This window comes from Salvia hispanica, chromosome 2 (assembly GCF_029641045.1).
Source record: "Salvia hispanica isolate PSC_SH4W2 chromosome 2, Shi_PSC_v1, whole genome shotgun sequence".
NCBI classification, from domain to species: Eukaryota; Viridiplantae; Streptophyta; class Magnoliopsida; order Lamiales; family Lamiaceae; genus Salvia; species Salvia hispanica.
In genome coordinates, this window is record NC_142693.1 from 62,847,662 (window position 1) to 62,873,964 (window position 26,303).

Below are 26,303 nucleotides of genomic sequence, written 5' to 3' on the forward strand. Positions count from 1 at the left end.
AACATGTGAATTGATTAATCGCATAATCGGTCAAATAGATCTGTGTTTGATTTAATTGTTTTGTACAAGTCTTCCGCTGTGCAAGGGGCACCAAACCCCAGCATTCGGGTCATAACATCTATACCCTTTCTGGTTTATCCCATAGCCCACGAAGATACATTTAGTTGCACAAGGAGACAAATTGGTTCTTTCGTGTTTGGGAATATGGACATATAATGTACATCCAAAGACTTTGGGTGATAGGCTAAGGGGTTCGGATTTGTTGGTTAGAGTGGAAAGAATATCAAATGGAGTTTTCATTTGGAGGATTTTGGTGGGTAATCGGTTTATAAGGTAAACAGATGTGGCAATTGCCTCTGGCCAAAGGGATTTTGGTACATTAGATTCGATCATGAGTGCTCGGGTTGCCTCTAGAATTGTTCTATTTCGTCGTTCGGCAACCTCATTTTGTTTAGGTGTATAAACACAAGAAGTTTGATGAATAAGACGATTTTCCCTAAAAAATTGGGTCATGCTATTGTTAACAAATTCCCTCCCATTGCCGGACCTGAGTATTTGAATGGTGGTGCGAAACTGGGTTTGAACCATTTGGTAGAAGAGGGTGAATTTTTCAAAAAAATCAGATTTATGTTTCAAGAAATAGATCCATGGCATTCTAGTACAATCATCAACAAAGATAACAAAATATTTAAGGCCATTCCCCCCAATAATAGGTGCAGGACCCCACACATCAGCATGTACTAAAGCAAACATAGATTTCATACGAGTGTTTATTGGGGAGGGGTGTCCCAGTCTGTTGTGCCACAACCAAGCCTCTCTCTCTCTATGGACCCGTGAGCCAACATTGCACTGCCACTCTGGGTAACCTACTATGAAGAAGCAGGTCTCTTGGGTATGCCCGGCATCCCGCAGTGTGAACACCAGAGTTTACTCTTTTCTGGTTTGCTTCCCGGCCGGTGAGCAGCTCTGGTTGTCGGTCTCGGTGGTCCATTGTGATTCATCGATCGATTGCTTTGCGCCTTGAATCCGTACCAAATTTCTCCCGATGATGCATCGGCGATTCCTATACCAGCGTCTACAGTGGGTTTAGGGGATGCCGGTGGCATGATCTTTAATCGAGCCGCCTCCCTCTGGATCCTCCTGTAGGCTTCTTCGACTAAGGGATAGGGTTCATCTTTGAGGATTTCTCTTCGGACTGAGTCATTCTCTGGATTCAACGTCGTGAGAAATTTGAACAGCCTCCTTGTGTTCGAGTATTTCCTGAATTGCCTGATCCATTTGTCGCAGCAGATGACTGGCTGTTTTTGACATCGATCCACATTAATCCACAGTCCGTGGATTCGACGGTAAAATGTTTCAAGATCAAGATCTCCTTTCCTAATTGAAATTGCTTTATCTTCCAGGTCATAAATCAGATACGAATCCTTCTTACCCTCGAAGGTCACAACAAGATTATCCCATAAGGCTTTTGAGGTTTGGTGGTGGGCAAAGTCAGCGATGATATCGTTTTCGATGTTATCAACAATCCATGAAAACACCACGAGATCATTCTCTTCCCAATCGGTATACCTCTTACTTTCTGGTTCAGGTGGTTGGTCTTTGATGTGTGTATAGCCTCCTCTGCTTCCTATTGCAACTTTCATCAGCCGCACCCACAATGGGTAGTTTTTGCCATTCAATTTGAATGCCACCGTGACATTCTTGCTAGTCCTCAATCTTGAGGATCCACTTTTGGATTTTGTATCCTCTGTCTCTGAATCTGACATATCTTTTTCGGTAGGAATTGTTTTTCTGGTAAGGATTGGTTTTCTGATTTGGTTTTGGCTTCTTGGTCGAGGTTTGGTATGAACATGGTTATGATGAATTTTTTCTGAGCCGGATCTTTCTCTGCTCTGACACCATGTTGAGAAAAATTGGGTGAAGAGTTTTGTTTTTATTCATTTGTATTACAAATATGGTAAACCTAATTAGAGAGATCTCTCTACTCTAATTTTGGTATAGTATCAATTTAGGATCAATTATAATTAATCCCTTGTTTCTTGATTTCTTCCAACACTAACCATAACCGCTGCTTAGACCAATACAAGTTCATTTGTTAGATGCAAAATTGCTTCCAAGAATTGAAAAGTTAGTAACCATAATAACATAATACTAAATGAGACAACTAGTCAAGTACTCAAATGATGAACTGATAAGCATATCAACACAAAATCTTCAAACCAACACAAAGCTTGAACATCTCAAACAAAGTAAATAAATGAACAAAATCAATAATTTAAAGAAAAATATTTTCTTTATATCTACTACCTTACTGTATTCCACAGGAAACCTTCTAACCCAGTATTGTACTCTACCTTCTCTTCATTTCTCTTTCTTTTTCATTTATTACGTTATTCTTCTTTTACTTAACTCATTTAACATAATTTTTCACCGTAAAGAAACGTCTCTGCTATACAATGGACCGGAGAAAGTAATATGATATAGTTGACTTTAGACTCTTGCTTTCACAAAGCGCAAATTACGATGGATAATAAACAATGGAGGATATAGATATATTCAACTCAACCAAACTCGACCTTTGATTAATGTTCAATTTATTTTGCAATAAACGACATATTTCTACATGTGAACATCAATTATATATGTAGTATGACGTCGACGCCAATGATAACGACGGTGATGATGTAATTCAACTTTCATATATAATGGAATGATATAGATTTTTATAATTAATTAATTAGACTTATCCCATGATCATTGATGTACTCCTATGTTTTATATATTTATGACAATTGTCAAATTTTAGTTACTCTCATTCAACCAAAAATTAACATTTACAGCATAAAATTTAGCATATATAAGCTGAATATATAATCCACACTGAGTATACAAAAATTTTACAACATACTACTGCATTAATGAGATATAAATTAATAAAAAACAATATATATGAGAGCTGAAAACTAAGAGAGAGAAGAATAGTAATGATGAAAAGCTATAAAAGGTGAGAGAAGTATAAGGTGAATGAAATTGACTAATATAATTATTTCATAGCAATGGGAAAAAATAATAAAGAAGGTAAATAAAATTGACTAATACTATATATTTTTCATGGTTGAATGACATTTTTAAACTTAAATAAGTTCTAAAAAGATGTAAAAATCGTTCTAGTAATATTATAAAAGAATTCAGATTATATTATATCTATACTAATTTTAAAGTCTGAGGATCACGACTGCACATATAAGAAAATAGTAAAAATAATTTTTGAATGCACAAATAAATTATAGAGTATTAAAAAATGTAATTTATGTCGGCTATGATTAATGAAAACTTGGGCTGTAACAACTACTAACAACGTAGGATTTTGGATCTTACGAGATAGCTATATAGGGCGATGATTATTTATTAATTTCCTGGAGTTCACTCACCAATGTGAAGGCGTTTTATGGAGTAGTTGGTATTTCTTGCTCTGGATTTTGAACCGTTCAATATTTCTAATAAATTGACTGAATAGAGTTGAAGAGGAAATAGTAATTGATACAAATCTGTAGTATGATTTACATCTTTTTACTTAAAAATATGATTTTTTAAAAATCCGTGTATCAACACTAATAAAATCAAAATGACCATATACTATCTACAAAATCATGGAATAAGAGATAAATATTTCTTGAATCACAAAATTTGAACCTAGAGATTTTCCGCTAGAAAATTCTATACTCCGAAAACCCATAGGTGTTTCTCTGCAACAAATACTGTTAACAATGGAAAACAAATCTCCTGCTCGAATTGAGAGAATTAGGGAAAAGATACAGTTGGAGGAATATTTAAAAGAGAGAACATCTTTTTTGGTCCACGGACTTTGTCAAAGTATCATTTTAGGATCGTGAATTTTGAAAATATTGAGGTCCGTCAACTATGAGTTAATATCAATCTAAGTATTTTTTTTTACTATTTCCAAGTTTTTCGGGCGAAAATACCCTCAATACATTGAAGGGTACATATTTTTAATAAACTTATCACATACTCATAATTTTTCTAAATATCGTTACATTATATTATTTTTACGAATTTTCGAAATATAATTTGACCTTCGATATTACTCCTTCCGTCGGCGAATAGAAGTCTCATTTTTCCATTTTAGTCCGTCCGCGAATAGGAGTCTCGGTTCACTTTTACAATAAATGGTAATAGGGTCTCATCTTCCATTAACTCATTTCACTTACATTTTATTTAAAACTAATATATAAAAGGTCAAGTTATATTAAGAAGATTCGTAAAAAGTACATAGTAAAGATATTTATGAAAAATATGAGAATGTGATAAGTTTAGTAAAAATATGTACCCTTCAAGGTATTGAGGGTATTTTCGTCCAAAAAAAACTTGGAAATAGTAAAAAAGTACTTAGATTGACATTAATCCATAGTTGACGGATCTCAAATGATATTTTCAAAATTCACAGACCTAAGATAATATTTTGACAAAGTTCGTGGACCAAAAAAGATGTTCCCTCTTTTTAAAATAGGGAAGTGCGGAACGTGAATTTTGGGGAATTTGAAAGAGGGTTGGTTTTGGGGGATTTGAAACTGAGGAGAGGGAGACAGTGAATTAGGGATGAGGGGAAGTGAAATAATCAAATAGTTGTGGTGTGTGGTAAAAGCTTTAAGCCGTTTTACATTTTCTATTAATTTAGTTTTTATATTTTCTTTCTATTGATAAAACTAAAATTTTAACACACTTCAATAAGTGTAAGGAAATGCATCTCGTTCTTACATTCATTTTGAAGTGCGACATTAGATAAAAACGTAATAAAAGATGAGTGTAATGATTGACTATATTATATAATGGCACCTTTTAAAAAGTGTGATAAACTAGGTGTGGGAATATGCAATTTTTTTTAGTAGTTAGTACTACTAGTATATTCATTCATGTTATGTATATAAAACTACTCTCAAATTTATAGTCAAATAATATTCTCAAATTTATATTACCTCTGTCCCGATTAAGAGTCACACTTTTTCCATTTCGGTCTGTCCCCAATTAAGAGTCACACTTCACTTTTACCATAAATATTAAGTAGGTCACACATTCTACTAACTCAATTCACTCACATTTTATTATAAAATCAATATAAAAAATGGGTCTCACATTCCACTAACTTTTTCAACAAACTTTTCTTTACATTTCTTAAAACCCGTGTTCAGTTAAAGTGTGACTCATAATCGGGGGCGGAGGGAGTACCAAATAGGAGTAATTTATTGTGGTAATTAATTATGGATGTCGGTTCAGCCTAAAATCCACATATTACTAAATTTTCCAATCCGATTATTAATATACTTGATGACTTTGTCAAAGCAAAGTCTTAGTCAACTATATTACTGTACTTATATGATATTCACATTCCAAAAGTCCACATGTTTGCTCCATTATTGTTAGTCGTATAATATTTCTATCAAGTTGACTAATGCAGTGGAAAAACAGACAAAACAATCTACATAGATCGACGACGTAGCGTAACGTAGTTGGGTAAGACTAATAATTTCCACATCAACAATTATATCAGGAATTGGAATAATCTTGATAAATAATCTTGTTTGTTGTAAATAAATTAAAACAATCCGGTGGCTATCATATTATGATATGAGTGTAATAGTATTTCATCCGTTCCTGAAAATTTATCACTTATTTCCATTTTCGTTCATTCCTAAAAATTTGTCACCTTTCACTTTTACCATTTTTAGTAATGGACCCCATATTCCACTAACTCATTTCCACTCACATTTTATTATAAAACTAATATATAAAAGTAAGATCCACATATCATTAACTCTTTCAACCAACTTTCTATTACATTTCTTAAAATTCATGCAAGGTTAAATGGTGACAAATTATGGGGGATATGGGGGATAGAGAGACTAATATATATAGTTGGTAGTTATATGTGAACTAGCTATATGACATGTGAAATGTATAAATTAAAAATTTAGAAATCTGTGTAAATTTGTTTGAGTATGCTATTTAATAAACGTTGGTCTAGCTGCCTTCTCAATCATCTCCTAGATTCCAAATCAAAAAGCTCTCCTAGAACAATATTGTATTGACATTGATATTCTCTTTTGTAGAAGGTAGTCGTCTTCTACAGAAAGTAGATTTGCAGAATATGGGGGGTGTTCTCAGAATCGCTGGTAATTAAAACATTAATTAGAAGTTTTTTTTAATACATATACATATACATATGTGTAAATTTAAGATTATTAATTAGGGGTTTTTGAAGGTTTGGTGTGGGCGGAGGCAGTGATGGAAGGCGTGCTTTTCATCATGCAAACTTATTTCACAAGTGTTTGGAAACTGAGCTTCACGAATGCAGCTACAATTTTGAATATATGGGGTGGACTCTACAGGATTCTTCCAATTTTCTTTCTCTTCATTGCTGAAACTCTTCTTGGAAATTTTGCCATTCTTGCACTTTCCACCATATTCAGCACTGCGGTTAGTTTTACTTTCCAACTATTTAGGTTTTTATCAATTTATGTGCGAATTAAATTTGTAACTCACCTAGAGGTTTTTTACCAAACCAGAACGACCCATTTTTCTGAATTTGTCATTATATTTTTAAATTTTCAGTAAATAACATGAATGGGTCATAATAAATGGTCCATAAAACCAAGAACTTTGGCCTAATATATTACAGATTTTACAATGTGTACAATTACCAATAAAAATCATAGTCACATTTGGTTTGGGCATGGGTTTTAGAAATATAAATAATAGTGTGTTGAAAAAGTTAGTTGAATATATATGGGGCTCACTTTCTTTAAAAATTGACTTTATAATAAAATGTGATTGAGGCGGGAATATGGTGCAGGGTTTGGTCCTTATAACAGTGGCAACAACGCCAATGTTTGGGCAAACAGTTTCAGGTGAAGGATGCCAAAACAAGGGATGTGTTGGGCATACAGAAAAACTTCTCTTTATAACGGGTATGGTGTTAATAGGTCTCGGGAGGGCTGCTCGCTTTGCCTCCACTGAACCATTCATCGACGATCAGATTCAGATGACTAGCGATGACCAACATCTGCCCAACAATATCGATCATACCACTAACCATGCGGAAGATCAGCCCAACAATAGCGAAGAAGATCAAAACAACGACCAAAAACAGTTAACTTGGTGGCGGAAAACATGTATACTAGTGCTATTTTGTATGCCAATAGTTGGGATTTTTGCATTCCCATACGTAAAAAAGTGGTATGTTCTTTTTGGACTTTCAGCAAGTTGCACGATTTTGGCAACCATATTTTTCTGGATGGGTGCCTACACGTACAAGAAACCCATACCGAAAGCAGAGAGAAGCCCAATAACTAATTTTGCCAGAGTGATAGTAGCCGCTGCTTTCAAGTTTACCCAATCCTTCCCCAGAGATGATGATACCCGGCTTCACCGCGTAGATGGCGAGGAATTTCAGTCACTATCCCATACTTATATATTCTCGGGTGAGTATAACTACAACATTATCTAAGTCAATCTTATTGTTTTTGGATTTATATTATGATTTCAATTGTCTCTTTAACGAATACTTGTTACTAGTATTTGTTTCATTTGCCAATAACAGACGTATGTGCAGGTTTCTGCATAAGGCAGCCATAGTGATGCCCGGTGATAGAATAGGATCATGGAAACTTTGCTCGGTTTCAGAAGTTGAATTCGCGAAAGCTCTGATCCGTCTCGTGCCTTTATTGAGCTGCTTCATCATGTGCGGCGTCGTGTACTCAACTGGTAACACGTACTTCATAGAACAAGCGAGTCATATGAAGTTCAATATAGGAAAGTGGAAGCCTCCTCTTCAGCTGATGCTGCTAATTAGTGCCTATGGCAAGTTTATAATAGTTATGATATTAAGAAGTATGAACTCACAGTTTGGGAAAGGAGTTGTACAAGGTCCTCTTCAATTTACCCTGTATTCTGTGGTATGCTGCGCGGTGGCTGCTGCCGTAGAGAGACGTCGAATTCACCTGCTTAGAAGGAATAATCTACTGGACCTCCCCGACGATGGCAAGGTTCCCATGACAGCCGCGTGGCTCTTTTTCCAGATCTTTTTCGCTGGCATGATGGAACCATTTTCTGAATACGGCTATGCTGCCATCTCGAGTTTTGGGCTCCTAAATCGACCAAGAGGTACCACGATTGTTTTGTGGAGGGGGTTACTGGTTTGGGATTCTTGTGCTCATCATTTTTAGTTTATGTTGTCGGAAAAGTGAGCGAGGCCGGAGGCGGCACAAACTGGTTTCAGTTTACGTTGAACCAAAGTCGCCTCGATCGCTACTATTGGGTCTTGACGACTTTGTGTGCTCTCAATCTAATAGCGAGCTTCTGCGTGGCTGTGTATTACGGGAACAAGGATGACGGGCGGGCAAACAATGAAAATTTTAACCACTATCTTATGGATAGACGTCAAAGACGAAGTACACCAGACGAAGATTTCGAAAAAATGTGGAACATTATAAAGAGTCTAAAGATAGGCAGCGTTGTCGAGTTTATATTACGTCACTACAAATTATCTCGTCTTTTGGATTTGGATAATAATGCACTAACCATTGTTTGATACGAATATCTATCTATTCTATTCTACCACACATGAAATTTCTGGCTTGCTAAGAATCCTAGTATGTTTTTGTATGAGTTCAATCAATTCGTACTAGCATACGCATCAATTTGAATTTTATATGCACGCTATGGAAATAACGATTCACACCTCACATAATGGTATGATTCTAGTCAATTCATAACATACTCACTTGTAAATATTGAATATAATGGACAGTTAATTACATAAAAACTAATCTAAGATGACTAACCAAGAATATTAATGTGAGTAAAAATGAGTGTTCTCATATAATGGATGTTTTGCTTTCTGCATTTTAAGTGGTGTTTTGCCTTTAATGCGATATACTCCCTCCGTCCCAGATAATTCGTCCCAGTTCATTTTTAACACTCGTTTTGCAAAAATAATAATAAATAGGTAAAGTTGAGAGAAAGTAAAATAAGAGAAACAATAATGTAGATAAGACTATTCTCTCTTTTACTTTACTTTTTCTCCACTTTAACTATTTATTATTATTTTTGCAAAATGAGTGTAAAAAAGGAACTGGGACGAATTATCTGGGACGGAGGGAGTACTAATTTGTTTTCTTATTTTTATATGGAATAAGGAATATTTTTCCGACGATGCTTATAGTAATCAACTCGAAGAAAGCATCGACTGTACATTAATTTGATATTGTTCGCTTTGGGTCAAGTCCACACGTAGTTGTTTTTGGGTCACTCTCAAAAGAATTCAAGCTAATTGTGGTTGAATATCAATTATATACAGCCTCACACCCAACATGTATTTATTAATTGGTCTAGTGGTAAAGTGATTATATATGTATAAGGCGAAAGGTCTTGAGTACTGCGTGATGCGGTTATTAAATTTATATGCATTGATATAACTTATAACACAGTAATTTATTTGGATATATCTCTAATTTTTTTGAAGGTATACCAGATTCCCTATCAAATTTTGACCTTTTCTTCTTTCTGTCACGGGCTAAATTTCAATTTTCAATTTCATTCTTCAATAATCTCATTTTCCAGTTATTCGCGTTCTACCAATTTCAGTATAATACTTTTGCTTACTTCATTCATAGAACAAGTAATAGTACATAATCGATTACTTGTCAACAAAGTAAAGAGATCATCAATATAATACTCCTTCCATCCCATGGAAGATGGGCGGGCCATGGCGGCCATCCTTCTATTTTGATTTGTTCCAATTAAGATGTCCTATTACTAAATATAAAAATATATTTATCTCTTATTTTATTCCATCTTTTTCTTTATTCTCTTTATTTAATCCACAAAATAAAGTTATATAAAATCTGGTGCCGCTCAAATAATGGGTCATCTTTCTTGGACAGAGGAAGTTGTAGACGAAAATGAAATAACTCATTTACAACAACTGCTTCAGTTATAATACTACTAATCAAGTCAATAATAATGTGTAGCTGCTTCAGATGTACAACTCATGTACAACACTAATATCCAACAATATTTGACTTTTGTCAAATATTTCATATCCCACATCGGTGGGTTATTAGAACTTTGGGGGAGTGGCTGCCTATAAAAGGAGCACTCCTCCCATTTTGTAAAACATCCCAAAATTTGTAATCTCTTCTCCATTTAAATGTAAGCAGGCTCTGCAGAGGGTGCTCGGAGACGTAGGCAATTTGGCCGAACTCTGTTATCAAAGTTTCGGATGTGTTCTTTCTTTATTATTTATTTTGTTCCGTATTTATTTCTGGGTTTGTTTTTCTGCTGTGATATTGTATTCAATATTATTTGCGGGTTTTGTAGTAGTGTTTTGTACACCGACTGATAAATTCTATTTGGAGTCTGGTAATTAAGAAAGGACAGTGTCCCCACCAGTCTTTCCATAGAATTTATTTGGGGAAATAATTTTATCAAGGTAGACCCCATTGGATTAACTCTAAAATTACTGAATCGGTTCATTTCACTATTTGAGAGAAAATTTGCCTGGTTTTTCTCAACAAGTGGTATCAGAGCCAAGGTTCGTCCTTGGTTCTCTTTGTCTGTAATATTGAATACTTTATTTTGAGTCTGTAATGGTGGTAATGATCAAGAAGTCAAGGCTAGTTCTTCGTCATCGTGGTCAAGGTTTCCACTATCAAATATGAAATTGACGGTGGAGATATTTGATGGTACTGGCCATTTTGGTATGTGGCAGGGAGAGGTTCTAGACTCTCTTTTCCAGCAGGGTCTTGACATTGCCATTGAAGAAAAGAAGCCAGAAGATATAGATGATAAAGATTGGAGTACCATAAATCGGTTAGCTTGTGGAACAATTCGGTCGTGTCTGTCTAGGGAGTAGAAGTATGCTGTCAAGAATGAGACCTCTGCACATAGATTGTAGAAGACACTGGAGGAAAAATTTCTGAAGAAGAGTGGTCAGAATAAGCTTCTTATGAAGTAAAGGTTGTTCCGAGTTGAATACCGGTCAGGTACCACTATGAATGAGCACATTACTTTGTTTAATCAGTTAGTAGCAGACCTGCTAAATTTAGATGTGAAATTTGAGGATGAGGATCTGGCATTGATGTTGTTGTCGTCTCTTCCTGATGAATTTGAACATCTGGAGACCACATTGCTCCATGGTAAAGAGAATGTGTCTTTAGATACTATATGTTCTGCTTTGTATAGTCATGAATTGCGAAAGACAGATAAAATGAAAGGCAAAGCAGTTACAGATGAAGCATTAGTGGCAAGGGGTCGTCAACAAGGCCGATCAAAGGAGAGAAGAGGAAGGTCCAAATCAAAAAGACGAGCTGCCAAAGATGAGTGTGCTTTCTGTTATGAGAAAGGACATTGGAAGAAAGACTGCCCAAAGTTGAAGAAGAAAGAAAAGGTTTCGCAGGATGCAAATGTTGCTGAATGCAAAAATGATGTGGAGTCGGATTGTTCTTTGACCGTTTCACCTACAACATCGCATCCAGACGAGTGGATATTGGATTCAGATTGCACCTATCATATGTGTCCCATCAGGGAGTGGTTCTTTGACTTCGAAGAACTCAAATGGCGGACTTGTTTACATGGGAAATGACAGTCCATGTAAGACAGTCGGGATAGGCTCAATCAAGCTACAAAATTAGGATGGATCCACCAGAATTTTGAAGGATGTGCGGTACGTGCCACAGTTGAAGAAGAATCTCATCTCTTTGGGGGCCTTAGAATCTAAAGGCCTAGTTGTGATGATGCGGGATGGAATTCTTAAAGCAACTTCAGGAGAATTGGTGATGTTGAAAGGCGTGAGAAAGAACAATTTGTATTACTACCAAGGTAGTACAGTTGTTGGGATAGTAGCAACTGCAACTGCAACTTCGAGTAACAAGAAGGATGCAGAAGCGACAAAGTTGTGGCATTTGCGATTGGGACATGCTGGTAAGAGATCATTGCAAATTCTCGCCAAGCAAGGATTGCTGAAAGGTACGAAGACTTGCAAATTAGAGTTTTGCGAGCATTGTGTTATGGGGAAACAACAAAGAGTGAAATTTGGCACTGCAATCCATAATACAAAGGGAATTCTGGATTACGTGCACTCTAATGTGTGGGGACCTGCCAAGACTCCGTCACTTGGAGGTAGACACTATTTTGTCACTTTCGCGATGATTTTTCCAGAAGAGTTTGGGTGTACACTATGAAGAGCAAAATGAAGTCCTTGGGATTTTTCTAAAATGGAAAGCTCAAGTTGAAAATCAGGTGGGGAGGAAGATCAAGGTTCTCCGATCAGATAACGGTGGAGAATACAAGAGTGATCCTTTGCAAGATGTATGCCAGGAGTGTGGCATAGTTTGGCACTTCACAGTGAGAAATACACCACAGCAGAATGGAGTGTCAGAGCATATGAATCGAACACTAGTGGAGAAAGTTCGTTGTATGTTGTCTAATGCTGGGCTAGACAGGAAATTTTGGGCTGAGGTCCTCACATACGCTCAACACATTGTCAATCGTTTGCCATGTTCTGCCATTGATAGCAAGACTCCTTTAGAGGTATGGTCCGGTAAACCTGCAGCTAATTATGATTCTTTGCGTATTTTTGGTTCTGTTGCATATTATCATGTCACTTAATCAAAATTGGATCCACGTGCAAAGAAGGCTTTGTTTATGGGTTTCAGTGCTGGTGTTAAAGGATATCGGTTATGGTGTTTAGAGTCTAAGAAGACGATTGTAAGTAGGGATGTTACCTTTGATGAATCTTCCATGTTGAATAAGGTAAATCTAAATAGTAGTGATACTTCGCAGCATGTGGAGTATACACCCAAGCAGGTGGAGTTCGAAGATGCAGTTGTGATCCCAACTACGAACACCACAAATGACTTTCCTGCGGAAGAAGGAGAGTCAGATGATGAAGAGGTTCCACCCCAAGAACCTTCGCAGCAATCAGAGCCAATTGCAGTCAAGCGAACGAGGCGGGAAAATAAGAGACCTGCTCGTTTTGCGGATATGGTAGCTTATGCGCTTCCAGTTGTTGATGATGTTCCAAGTATCTTTTCGAAAGTTGTTGAAAGTTCAGAAAGCGATGGTTGGAAAGGTGCTTTGGAAGAAGAGATGAAATCTCTTCAAAAGAACAAGGTGTGGAGGCTGATGTCGTTGCCGAAAGGCAAGAAGGCAATTGGATGCAAATGGGTTTTTGCAAAGAAAGAGGGATTTCCTCACAAAGATGATATTCGCTACAAAGCAAGATTGGTAGCTAAAGGCTACGCCCAGAAGGAAGGAATTGATTACAATGAGGTATTTTCTCATGTTGTTAAACATTCCTCCATTAGAATTTTGTTGGCTTTGGTAGCGCAGTTGAATTTGGAGCTAGCTCAACTTGATATGAAGACCGCGTTTTTACACGGTGATTTGAATGAGGAATCTATATGACCCAACCGGAGGGATTCAAGGTTGCTGGTAAAGAAAATTGGGTTTGTAAGTTGAACAAATCGTTGTACGGATTGAAGCAGTCTTCAAGACAGTGGTACAAACGGTTTGACAAATTTATGAAGGATCAGATGTACACAAGAAGCAAATACGACCACTGTGTGTATTTGCGCAGACTTCAAGATAGGTCCTACATCTACCAACTCTTATACGTTGATGATATGCTAATAGCATCAAAGAGCCAACTTGAAGTGGACCAATTGAAGGCTCAGTTGAGTAAAGAGTTTGAAATGAAGGATTTGGGGGAAGCTAAGAAGATTCTCGTCATGGAGATAACAAGGGATAGAGATGGAGGCAAGCTTTGGCTGACGCAGAAGCAGTATTTGACGAAAGTACTACAGAGTTTTGGTATAAATGATGATTCCAAACCTGTAAGTACCCCACTTGCTCCTCATTTGAAACTTAGCTCTCAATTATCTCCAAATACGGATGATGAGCGAGAATATATGGCGAAAGTTCCCTATGCTAATGCAGTTGGAAGCTTGATGTATGCAATGGTGTGTACAAGACCAGACATTTCACAGGCCGTTGGTACTGTGAGCAGGTATATGCATGATCCAGGCAAGGGTCATTGGCAAGCTGTGAAATGGATTCTGCGGTATATCAAAGATACTGTAGATATTGGTTTGTTGTTTGAGCAGGATAAATCACTTGGTCATTTTGCAGTTGGATATTGTGATTCTGACTATGCTGGTGATTTGTATAAGCGAAGATCTACTACTGGCTATTTGTTCACTTTAGCGAGTGCGCCGGTTAGTTGGAAGTCTACTTTGCAATCAACGGTAGCTTTGTCTACGACAGAGGCAGAGTACATGGCCATTACTGAAGCTGTGAAGGAGGCAATTTGGCTTCATGGGTTGCTGAAAGAATTGGGTGTTGGTCAGAAACAACTTGAAGTATATTCTGACAGCCAGAGTGTTATTCATTTAGCAAAGAATCAGGTCTTCCATGCAAGGACGAAGCACATTGATGTTCGTTATCATTTTGTGCGGGAAATTCTCAAAGAAGAGGAAATTGTCATCAGAAAGGTTCCAACTTTGGAGAATCCTACAGATATGTTGACGAAGGTGGTGACGAGAGCCAAGTTTGAACATTGTTTGGACTTGGTTAATATTCTGCGAATTGGAGCTGGCGCTTGACTGCGCCAATATGAAAGCACCACGGGTCTTTTGTTTGGATGGAGAAGATTTATGTTCGGTGGGATTTGAAATTTTGCCAAGGTGGAGATTTGTTGAGTATTGCCTACAATATTTGACTTTTGTCAAATATTTCATATCCCACATCGGTGGGTTATTAGAACTTTGGGGGAGTGGCTGCCTATAAAAGGAGCACTCCTCCCATTTTGTAAAACATCCCAAAATTTGTAATCTCTTCTCCATTTAAATGTAAGCGGGCTTTGCATAGGGTGCTCGGAGACGTAGGCAATTTGGCCAAACTCCGTTATCAAAGTCTCGGGTGTGTTCTTTCTTTATTATTTATTTTGTTCCGCATTTATTTCTGGGTTTGCTTTTCTGCTGTGATATTGTATTCAATATTATTTGCGGGTTTTGTAGTAGTGTTTTGTACACCGGCTGATAAATTCTGTTTGGAGTCTGGTAATTAAGAGAGGACAGTGTCCCCGCCAGTCTTTCCAGAGAATTTATTTAGGGAAGTAATTTTATCAAGGTAGAACCCCATTGGGTAAACTCTAAAATTACTGAATCGGTTCATTTCACTATCTGAGAGAAAATTTACCCAGTTTTTCTCAACACTCTCTACATTGCTTAGCCTGGTTGAATCTGAAGGAATCACAAAAATGCAGTTGAATGGCAAAACTATGAATTAGCCATACAATTAAACAACAAAATATACAACACTATATTTTTAAATGAGAGAATCTAGCTTTGCGGCCTCTTCTTCATAAGCAAGGATCTTTTTCCCATAAAGATTGCTTTGCATGGATGCTGCATTAATTAGAACAAATCTCTCCAAAGAATAATACACCTCTCCCTGTTACAGGAATTTTAGCTGGCGGTGGGGGTGGTGGCGATGGATGGAGCAACGGAGGCGGGGGCGGTTCTGGTTCTGGTGGTGGCGGTGGGTCAGGGTATGGTGATGGTGGTGGCGGTGGCAGTGGGTCGGGGTATGGTGACAATGGCGGCGGTGGCGGAGGAATCTATTTTAATAAAACAAATAAAAGAGAGAATAAATAGACTGAATTAAATATTTTCAAATGTTAAGGACCAAATTTGATATCTTGGCAAATTGTTAAGGACTAAATTTGAAGTTATCTTTAAATATATTAAAACTAATCTTATTGATGTTTATCAATAATTTTACAAAAAAAATAAATAAAATATAATGAAATTACCATTAATAAAATGAACATTATAATTATAATTACTCTTAATTAATCTATAACTCTTTTAACTCTCATCACTTTTTAGAGTAGGCCCAATGAATCAGCCCATTTCATGCGAAATTAAGAATTAATTTAGAACACGTCTTCTTTTGAGTCACCTCGGTTGCATGTGTTAGGGATTTGTAACAAAAAAAACAAAGGCAATCTACTTATATAAGGCGTCGTAGAGCCAGCATTTATACTTGATAATTGATCTGGTTTCTTGTTTTGGGGTAAAAGGAATGGATCTATCTGGTGGTGTTGTCATATTATTAATACTCCCTATTATAAATATAATAATACATGGTTGTTATATGTGAACAATAAGACATTGTATAAACTAATGTTTGAAATCTGTGGAAATATGCTAATCCTAGTACTTAAGATAGCTAAGTACAGCTTTTCTGTCAAGCAACCCTCAACATCTCTCTATCTCTCTAAGATTCTAAGATAACAAGTTAGTGCAGATAAAAAAGCTCGCCATCGGAGTTGAGGTGAATGAATAGTTTTGATTTAGAATGAGATGTTTTATTTTGTACACCTTTTAACGTGTATAACAATCTCTGTTTTCTATGTGAAACCATCGTCTTCTACAGAAGAATAGAAGCAGAAAATGGGGGGTATTCTCAGAGTTGCAGGTAATTAAATAAAGCTTTTTCGTAAACATACTTGATGGATCGTTCGGTTCTCATTATTGCTCATGACTAGATGTACGTTTGGTTTTCCTTTTCCTCAAAAGCTTGGTCTGTGAGAATGTATCTCGGTCTGTTTATGAAGTGTTAAGACTAATTGCACTCTATCTCACAATTATCCATCATGTTCATTCTCACCTCTATGACTAATTTAATCAAAAATAAAATATGCTCCCTCTGTCCTATAAAAGTTGAGTCATTTCATTCTGTGTACTCGTTTTGAAAAAATCGTAATAAATAGTTAAAGTGGATAAATAGTAAACTAAATTTGAAAATAATGTAGAGAAGACTTTTATCTACGTTATTCTCGATTATACTTTACGATTTATCCATTCTAACTATTTATTACGATTTTTTCAAAACGAGTGCAAAAAATGAAGTGACTCAACTTTTATGGTCAGAACGAGTAATTCATTTTAGTATATCTCATATTGTATTTCAGTATTATCTTATTTGAAAGCCATAGATAGAGGTGACCACGGTTTCGGAACCGCCGGTTCCGGTTTTGGAAATTGCCGAACCGGAATCGAATCGCGATGATGTTTGGCGGTTACGGTTTCGGTTTTGAACCGACGGTTTTTTACGGTTCTGAACCGCCGGTTTTTTCGGTTCCGGATTGTTTTCACAGTTTTTCAGCTGTTTTTCACAGTTCCGGCACGGTTTCGGTTCGAATAACTTCTCACGGTTTCGGTTCGGAACCGGAACCCTAACCAGCAGTACAGTTTCGGTTTTAACCACCGGTTCGATAAACCTTGGTCTAGCCATAGATATCTATAAATTTAAGATTATGGTTCTGTTTCCATGATTGAAGGTCTGGCGTGGGCAGAGGCAGTGATGAAAGGCGTCTTCTTCATTATGCAAACTTATTTCACAAATGTTTGGAAAATGAGCTTCACAAACGCAGCCACAATTATGAATGTATGGGGAGGGCTCTACAGGATTTTGCCATTTTTCTTTCTCTTTATTGCTGAAACTTGTCTTGGAAATTTCGTCACACTTGCATTTTCCAGCATATCTAGCTCAACGGTAAGTTATATCTTAGTTACCTTTACATTTCACATTGACCAATTATTTTGGTCTGTAGGCAAATTAAAGTAGTTATATAAATTTGATCATGATTTATATAAGGAATGCATTATTAATATTTTATTATCTGTCCACCGATATATATTTCATTTATTTTTTACTACTGTTTCTACTAACTATAACTCTGATTTCATTGTCAAACTGATAGATATAAAAGTAGGATCCACATTCCAATAACATATTGGACATTTCTTAAAACTCGTGTCATGGACTTGTAATTGTGGAAGAAATGCTAATTTAGAAATGTGTACTGGGAGCAGGGTATGGTCCTAATCACAGTGGCAACAACGCCAGTGTTTGGGCAAACAGTTTCAAGTGATAGATGTTTTGATAAGGAAGGATGTGTTGGGCACACGGAAAAGATCCTCTTCATAACGGGTATGGTGTTGATAGGTCTTGGGAGGGCTGCTCGCGTTGCCACCGCTGAACCATTCATTGACGATCAAATAGAGACGAGTGGGCATGAAGAAGATGAGACCGACCACCGACCACGGCTAAACTGGTGGCGGATAACATGTGTACTTGTGTTCTTTGGTACGCCAATGGTTGTGATTTTTGCATTTCCATACATAAAAAAGTGGTATGTTCTCTTTGGACTTTCCGCAAGCTGCACGACTTTAGCAACCTTATATTTCCTGCTCGGTTCCAACACCTATAAGAAACCCCCACCTAAAGCAGAGAGAAGCCCAGTAACTGATTTTGCCAGAGTGTTCGTCGCCGCTGCTTTCAAGATTACCCAACCACTCCCGGCCCAAGATGATGCTCGACTTCACCGCATAGATGGCGAGGAATTTCAATCGCTATCCCCTACTCGTGTTATGGGGTGAGTATGACATTAAAACATCATACTCCCTCCGTTCCCTAAACCCTAATAATAGAGACGTTTCATTTTTTGCACTCGTTTTGAAAAAATGATACTCCCTCCATCCCATTAAAAATGCAACATTTGCTTTTCGGCATAGGATTTTATGTACTGTTGTTTTGTGAGTTAATGGAAAGAGAGTAAAGTAAGATAGAAGAAAAAGTAGAGAGAGTATTGTTTCTATTTTTAGAAATGTTTCATTTTTAATGGGACAGACCAAAAAGGAAAACGTTTCATTGTAGCAATATCTGCTCCCCCGGAACCAACTGCGCTAAGCCCCTGCGGGCAAGGAAAACGTTTCATTTCTAATGGGACAGGGGGAGTATTAAATAGTTAAAGTGAAAAGAGAGTAAAGTAAGAGAGAGAATAATGTAGAGAAGAGTCTTTTTTATAATATTCTCTCTCTTACTTTATTTTTTCTCCACTTTAACTATTCATAATTATTTTTTCAAAATGAGTGTGCAAAATGAAATGTCTCTGTTACTGTGGAACGGATGGAGTACTCTATAGTGTTAATTAGTACCTGTTGATGATTGTAAGTAATGAATGGGCGCAGGTTTCTGCATAAGGCGGCCATAGTAATGCCCGGTGATAGAGTCGGATCATGGACACTTTGCTCGGTATCAGAAGTTGAATCCGCCAAAGCAACAATCCGTCTTGTTCCAATCCTGAGCTGCTTCATCATGTTTGGCGTCGTGTCCTCAATCGGGAACACTTACTTCATAGAACAAGCGAGTCATATGAACTTCAACATAGGAAAGTGGAAGCCTCCTTATCAGCTGATGCATCTAATCAGCGCCTATGCTAAGTTTGGGATGGTTCTATTAATGAAAAAGTATACGGATGCGTATGGGGAAGATGGAGCTATACAAATGAATCTAGGTTTTCCCGCGTATTCTGTGATATGCTGCGCGGTGGCAGCTGCTGTAGAGAGGCGTAGGATTCACGTGCTTACAAGGCATGATCTGCTCGGCCTACCCGATGATGGCAAGGTTCCCATGAGCGCCGCGTGGCTCTTCTTCCAGATTACATTTGCCGGCTTTATGGAACCATTTTCTGAATTTGGCTTTTCGGCCTTCTTTGAGATTTGGGCTCCTAAGTCGATGAAGAGGTACAAGGATTGTTATGTGGAGGGGGTTACTGGTTTTGGATTCTTGTGTACGGCGCTTTCAGTTTACGTTGTCGGGCAAGCAAGCGAGGCAGGAGGCGGCAAGAGCTGGTTTCAGCCTAGGTTGAACCAGAGTCGTTTGGATCGCTATTATTGGGTTTTGACAGCTCTGTGTAGTCTCAATCTAATAGCGTATGCCTTCGTCTTTCCACGACCCGATGGGGAACTGTTAAACATGGACGGATTTTTTGGCATCAAGTCTTTTGAGAGAGCAGAAAATGACATTGAATTATGGAGCTTAAAGAAAGGCGGCCCTGTAGAGCTCGTGTTGCGTCACCACAAACTATCCCCACCTATTACCTTGAATGTGAAAAATAAGTTACAATTCCTTGAATATGTGTTATCTTGAATGGTATACAGAATATAGAAAAGTAGAGACATTTGATAATTTTATTCAATGATATGTCATCTAGAAGAGGAGTATCAAGTATGTATACATGTCATGGAACAAAATCAATTTAATTTTAGTATGTAATTCAACCTATTTTTGGATTCCAAGCTAATATCTTTTCGAGAGATTTCGGAAAAAGGGATCAATTTCGCTGACCTTTCGAAATGAGGGATTAATTTCGCTGACCTTTTAAAATATGGGTCCGAGGCATGCAAACTTTTCGGAATAAGGGATTTTCGATTTTTTATGCATTTCTCTTATTATTAATGATTATTTGGTTCCTAACATTTATTAATTGACCAAATTATCCTCCATAAATATTAACACAATTTATTAAAAAATTAGCTTTTCTCCGAAACCTTCTTCCGCCGTCCTCCACTCTCATCCCCAACGGCTTCGTTTTCATCAATCAAGCTCATATCTGTGCTCAAATCAGTCAGTAGAGCAAACAGAAGGGTTGCAGATTCGGAGATGGAGGCTATAGAATCGTTTTGCAGTGGGAGGAGATCGAAACGACGTAGTTCCAAAGTTCTTCCGGTGGTGGCGGATCAGGAGGGTTGTGATAGAGTATTATGAGAAGAGAGTGATGTTAATGGACGTGGGAATCATCGAGTGAAGAAGTGGAAACCTGCTTTGGAACCTATTCACGAGGGAATTTAACTCTAATCAATTCAATTGGAGCTTTCTCCCTATAAGGTTTTGGATTATCTTTATTAAATCCTTCACCTCTGTACTAGCGCAATTTTTGATGAATAATTCACCCGATTTTGTGAATGTGCTACCGTTTATTCAAATAGATCTAGCCTGATTCAGTGCGGACTTCATTATTTTGTAACTGGTTTGGTAGTAGTACTATTTAGAAAAAGCCAAATTTTTGGTTTGATCCTAACACAAAAATCAATATTTGAGCAGAGATATGAACTTGATTGGTGAAAACGAAGTTGGGAATGAGAGTAGAGGAGGGCGGAAGAAGGTTTGGAGAAAAGCTCATTTTTTTATAAATTGTGTTAAAAAATTATGGAGGGTAACTTGGTCAATTAATAAATGTTAGGAATGAAATAGTCATTAAAAAGAAGAGAATGTATAAAAAATCGAAAATCCCTTATTCCGAAAAGTTCACATGCCTCGGACCCATATTTTAAAAGGTCAGCGAAATTAATCCCTTGTTTCGAAAGGTCAGCGAAATTGACCCCTTTTTCCGAAATCTCTCAATATTTTCCTATTTCAACATTCCCAATTCTGCTCAACTTTGTAATTCACGGTAATGACTTGATGATTTAGTAATCTTTCTTATGTTAAATTAAAAAAAAAATCTTATTTATTTTAAATTAGAATACTAACAATGGGCCAATTGACTCAAAAGCCCAGACCACTTAGCCGGCCCAACTCATTTACACCTCTAGGTGTTTCAAACAGGCTCACCTTATTATGGATTTATGGTATTGTGCACTCATAATTTTATTCCTTAATATTGCATCCATAAATAGAATCATGAGTAGGGCTGGGGAAAAATATCGAAAAAATGATATATCGCTCGTATCGTATTGAAAAATATCGAAAAATTATCAAATTTTCGATATATCGTAATTTTTGATACGATACGATATCGTATCGTAAGTTTTCGATACGATAACGATATGAATTTCCTTATATCGCGATATATCGTTTTATATCGAAAATACGATATATAACGAAAATTTTTGATATATCGATATTTTATTTTCGATATATATCGATATTTATTGATATATCGAATTTCGGTACGATATATCGAAATATCGATACAATAACGATATGGAATTTTTTTATATCGAAACTTTCGATACGATAACGATATGAAATTCTTTCATATCGATATTTTCGATACGATACACGATACAACGTTTTCGATGCGATATATCGTATCGATCCACCCCTAATCATGAGCAAATTCATAGATCAAGTTTAATTTGACAAGCCCTACTCATAAATTTATACATATGTATATGTATCAAAAAAACATTAAATTAGTTTTTTTTTTTTTACTTACTAGTACAGCCTGGTGAAATTGCATTGGTTTGGCTTAGATTCTAACACCATATGCATAATTGCATATGTACGTATTAGGGGTGGGTAGGTACGGTATACATTACCGAAATCACCATAATTGCCTGACTTTCAACATCAATAAAAATAGAATATTTGAGTTTTTATAATATTATTTATATTTTATAATTTTAAAAATATACTCCCCACATTCCACTAACATTTTTCCAATCACATTTTATTTTAAAACTAATATAAAAAGGTCGGGCCCACATTCTACTATCTTTTTTACCAACTTTTATTTACATTTCTTAATACTCGTGCTGAACTCAACCGGAGCTCTAAAGTGGGACGGAGAGAGTAATAAATAATTTTTATTGTTAATTATATTTATATTTCACCGTAGATTTTATACTTTAAAAATATGTAAAATACATTTTATGTATAGTTATATTTATATTTCACGGTATATACTGTAATTTACGGTATATACGATGCCGCGGTATATGAAAATTTATATCTTTTCCTTAATGAAATTTTTCGGTAAGGTATGATACCTTACCGTTAATCATGGTATACCGAAAATTCGGCATTTTTTCAGTATTTTTCCAGTACGATAAGGACGGTATTTCAATATTTCGGTATTTTTCCCCAGCCCTAGTACGTATTCTTCCTCTTAGGGATAATAATGTTTGAATTGAGATAGCGATATCAGGTTTTGAAAGAATAATTAGAGAAGATGTTGGTAACAATTGATTTTATATTAGACAATAATGTGTGCCTGCTTCAGATGTACAACAACGTACGTACAACACTCTCTAGTCTCTACATTGCTAAGCTTGGTTGAATCCGAGGCTGAATGCATCAAAAATATGCCGTTGAATGGCAAAACTACGAATTAGCCACACAATTAAACAACAAAATATACATCACTATATTTTTAAATGTAAGAATCTAGCCATAGTAAGACTTCTTCTCATTGTAAGGCCTCTTCTTCATAAACCAAGCAAGGATCTTTTTCCCATAAAGATTGCTTTGCATGGATGCTGCATTAATTTGAACAAATCTCTCCAAAGAATAATACACCTCTCCCTGTTACAGGACAACCACACGTAAATTAGGAGCAATCGAGACACGGTCATAACAAAACCCCGTGTATTAAGGCGTTTCAAATGCATCAAAACACAAAGTGGGGTGTCTGTATCTCACCTTCGCGGCTGACAATGCATTTTGAATGACAAAATTTCCGTAAGGGTCGACTAAAAGCATCGAGGCATTTGGGCTTTGAAGCAACTCTATGGTAATAATCGCTGATACTTCATCTCCCGACCGTAAGAGCTTCTCTACTACGTTGCTGGCATACTTGTTGCAGGAAAGAGACACGAAACAGCCTTCGAACCGTCTCACAATGTATTTCGTGAGTTCTGGCATCTCCATCTCTAGAAGATGTTGCACCACATAGTTTCTACACATAAAAGAGAACAAACAAATTAAGAGATCCACATTAGTCTAACCTCTATAAAAGAAACTAGATAGGAACGGAACGGAATGATACCCATAAGGATCTTCAGCAAGTTGCACAGCGTTTTCTACTATCGCAAAGAATAATTGCGTTCTTGCTTCACCATGAGCATTATCCACGCATGATTGTATTACACAACATCCGCTTTTACTTGTCCCAATACTGAAACAGTTTGCGGTGATCTCGTACAAAAGGTGCTGCCAATTTGACATCCAATATTATATAAATGATTGATGGATCAACAAAATAGTAGGTCTGAAAAACAAAACACTGCGACTCAACTTGTTCGACACCATGAGATATAGCAGGGGACTAAGTTACACAGCATGCCTCTACTTTTTACTGTAAAGTTATTATAGTACTGCATTAGACATTGAAGACTTCTAAGACAAAGCTTCGGAGGGTCAAGTAGATCAAGATTGTTTTTGTGCTTAACATGTCAAAAATTTCCTAAAAGCATCAGTCTTTCCCAACCGTTAGCTGAAACAAGCACGAATCAAACAAGTAACTAAAGATTCGTAACTATAACGGCTGCTTAGACCAATACAAGTTCATATGTCAGATGCAAAATTGGTTCCAGGAATTGAAAAGTTAGTAACCATATGTACTATTTTAAAACATATAATAAATGAGACAACTAGACAAGTACTCAAATTATAAACTAATGAGCATATAAACACAAAATCTTCAAACAAACACAAAGCTTGAACATCTCAAACCAAGTAAATGAATGAACAAAATCAATAATTCAAAGAAAAATATTTTCTTTGTCTACTACCTTAGTATATTCCTCTGGAAACCTTCTAACACAGTATTGTATATGTGTTGGCCTTTGCAGTCAGTGGCTAAGACCACAGCACCAGGGGTCAAAGAAGCCACCACCAATGATATCTGCTGAGGAGAATTCAGGTTATCCATCAGCTTCTGCACTGATTTAGCCCTGTGCATCAAAAATCAACATCAACACTCAAAACCACCACAAACCCAAATCAAAAGAAGTCATTTTTATCCATACCCAGAAGTGTTTAAGCACACTGAGATGAGCTTATAAGGAGATCTCGTGACGGCCATGATGATCCTGGTCCTGTTATCATCATCACACACAGTGAACAGCTTCAGCACAAACTGCCCCCCTAACTGATGCTTCAGCAAATCCTCCCAACTATTCACCACCTCCAACACAACCATGTTGAGCTGGGCCTCACCCAGCCCAGCCTCCAGCTTATAAACCAACGCGCCGCTCCAAATTTGGTGCTTTGCCAAGTAAGCAATTTTCCCAATGATGAACTCAGGTGTTAGCTGCTGAGACAGCGCATACGGAGAGGCGTTCTCGCGAGCAAAAGGTACAACGGGAGAGTTGTACCTTGTGCCCGCGGGGATGGATTTCGTGGCATGCAAGGAAAGGAGCTCGAAATCGTTGTAAAAATCCAGTCTTTGAGAGTAATTTATGATTTGATTTTGAGGGTTTGGGGTCGGGTTTGGGCCCCGACCCGAGAAATCGGGGCCCACATTGTTATTCTGGTGGGCCGTGGGCCCAGGCTGGGCCCAATTCGAAACCTGCTGCTGGTGGTGGTGTTGTTGGTGTTGGTGGTGTCTTCCTGCGGAAGCCACTGGTGGCGGAATTGAGCGCGACGACGAAGCTCCGCCGTCGTCGGCGGCGGCGGTACGGCCGTGGAATAGGACATCGGAGGAGAGGTTGAGCCTGGAAAACAAGGATTCGATTGTTTGATCGGAGGCGGCGATCAGAGGGTTTCCGTCGCTGTTTGCGTTTTGCGCCGCCGAGGAGCGTAAATTCTCGTGAAGCTGATGCGTCGGAGAGTGGTGGTTTCCGTTGTTTTGTGGCTGCTGCATCGCTGCTGCGATTGAGCAGCGCTGTGTTGTTTTTTAGTGTGTGTGTGAGTGTGTGTTTTCTTTTTAGAGTTGAGAAATTGTAGGGAAGAGAGGGTTTTATTTATAGGAGAGTGAAAATTCGTTGACCGTCTTCTTTGTTTCTTTTTAAAACTATTTTTTCTTTAAATAAGGGATTATGCAATATCTGTTTTATTATATCATAAAAAAATGAGCTATAAATTTTTTTTATTAAATTGACATCATTATTAAAATTCCCATTTTACTTTTTATGCGACGTAGCGACCACGTTTTTAGGTATGTACCGAGAAATAGTGGCATAGGATATTTATGATACAAAACTGATGATTTGAGTTTTATAAATAGATAGATACAGAATAGGATTTAAAATATACGGTTTGGAATCGAAATAAATATTAGTAATATTTGATGGGTATTATTGAGAGAAACAAGGGTGACAGTAGAGAAAATCTCAAAAATTAGATTGCGGACATTGTCATTTGCCCAATAAAAGGAAACACTTCAAACTTTTTTAGGTAAATTGAAAAAAAAATCACATTTACTTTTCAAAAAGGTAACTATAACTTTTTTTAAAATAATAAATTTCTAAGGGAAGAAGATAAATTGATTGGTGTACTACATTATATATAGATTATCACTTCCTCCTAATTAATCCTTAATTAACTTTGAACTCCATCCGACCGCGAATAGGAGTCTCATTTTTTCATTTTAGTCCATCTGCGAATAAGATTTTCGGTTCACTTTTACCATAAATGGTAATAGAGTCTCA

The 26,303-nt window shown here is 37.0% G+C and overlaps 2 protein-coding genes and 2 pseudogenes across 3 annotated transcripts; 2 read left to right on the forward strand and 2 right to left on the reverse strand.

The window, feature by feature from the left end:
• Positions 1-869: 869 nt before the first annotated feature.
• On the reverse strand, positions 870-1,766 carry LOC148932878 (uncharacterized). The gene has a single exon (XM_089065271.1). The coding sequence runs from the start codon at positions 1,764-1,766 to the stop codon at positions 870-872; it is 897 nt and encodes a 298-aa protein (XP_088921397.1).
• Positions 1,767-6,300: 4,534 nt separating this feature from the next.
• On the forward strand, positions 6,301-8,607 carry LOC125199736 (protein NRT1/ PTR FAMILY 5.5-like; annotated as a pseudogene).
• A 7,885-nt stretch (positions 8,608-16,492) lies between these two features.
• On the forward strand, positions 16,493-20,152 carry LOC125207178 (protein NRT1/ PTR FAMILY 5.5-like). Its single transcript, XM_048106450.2, has 4 exons — positions 16,493-16,557; positions 17,423-17,637; positions 17,958-18,520; positions 19,116-20,152. Exons 1-4 carry the CDS (start codon positions 16,533-16,535, stop codon positions 20,074-20,076), a joined length of 1,764 nt encoding a protein of 587 aa, XP_047962407.1. The 5' UTR covers positions 16,493-16,532; the 3' UTR covers positions 20,077-20,152.
• A 2,777-nt stretch (positions 20,153-22,929) lies between these two features.
• LOC125204714 (pumilio homolog 12-like) lies at positions 22,930-25,516 on the reverse strand (annotated as a pseudogene). The gene is made up of 5 exons (XR_007173620.2): positions 24,681-25,516; positions 24,444-24,605; positions 23,699-23,862; positions 23,353-23,608; positions 22,930-23,235 (listed from the first exon to the last, which is right to left on the reverse strand). The product of XR_007173620.2 is annotated as a pumilio homolog 12-like (transcript).
• Positions 25,517-26,303: the final 787 nt, after the last annotated feature.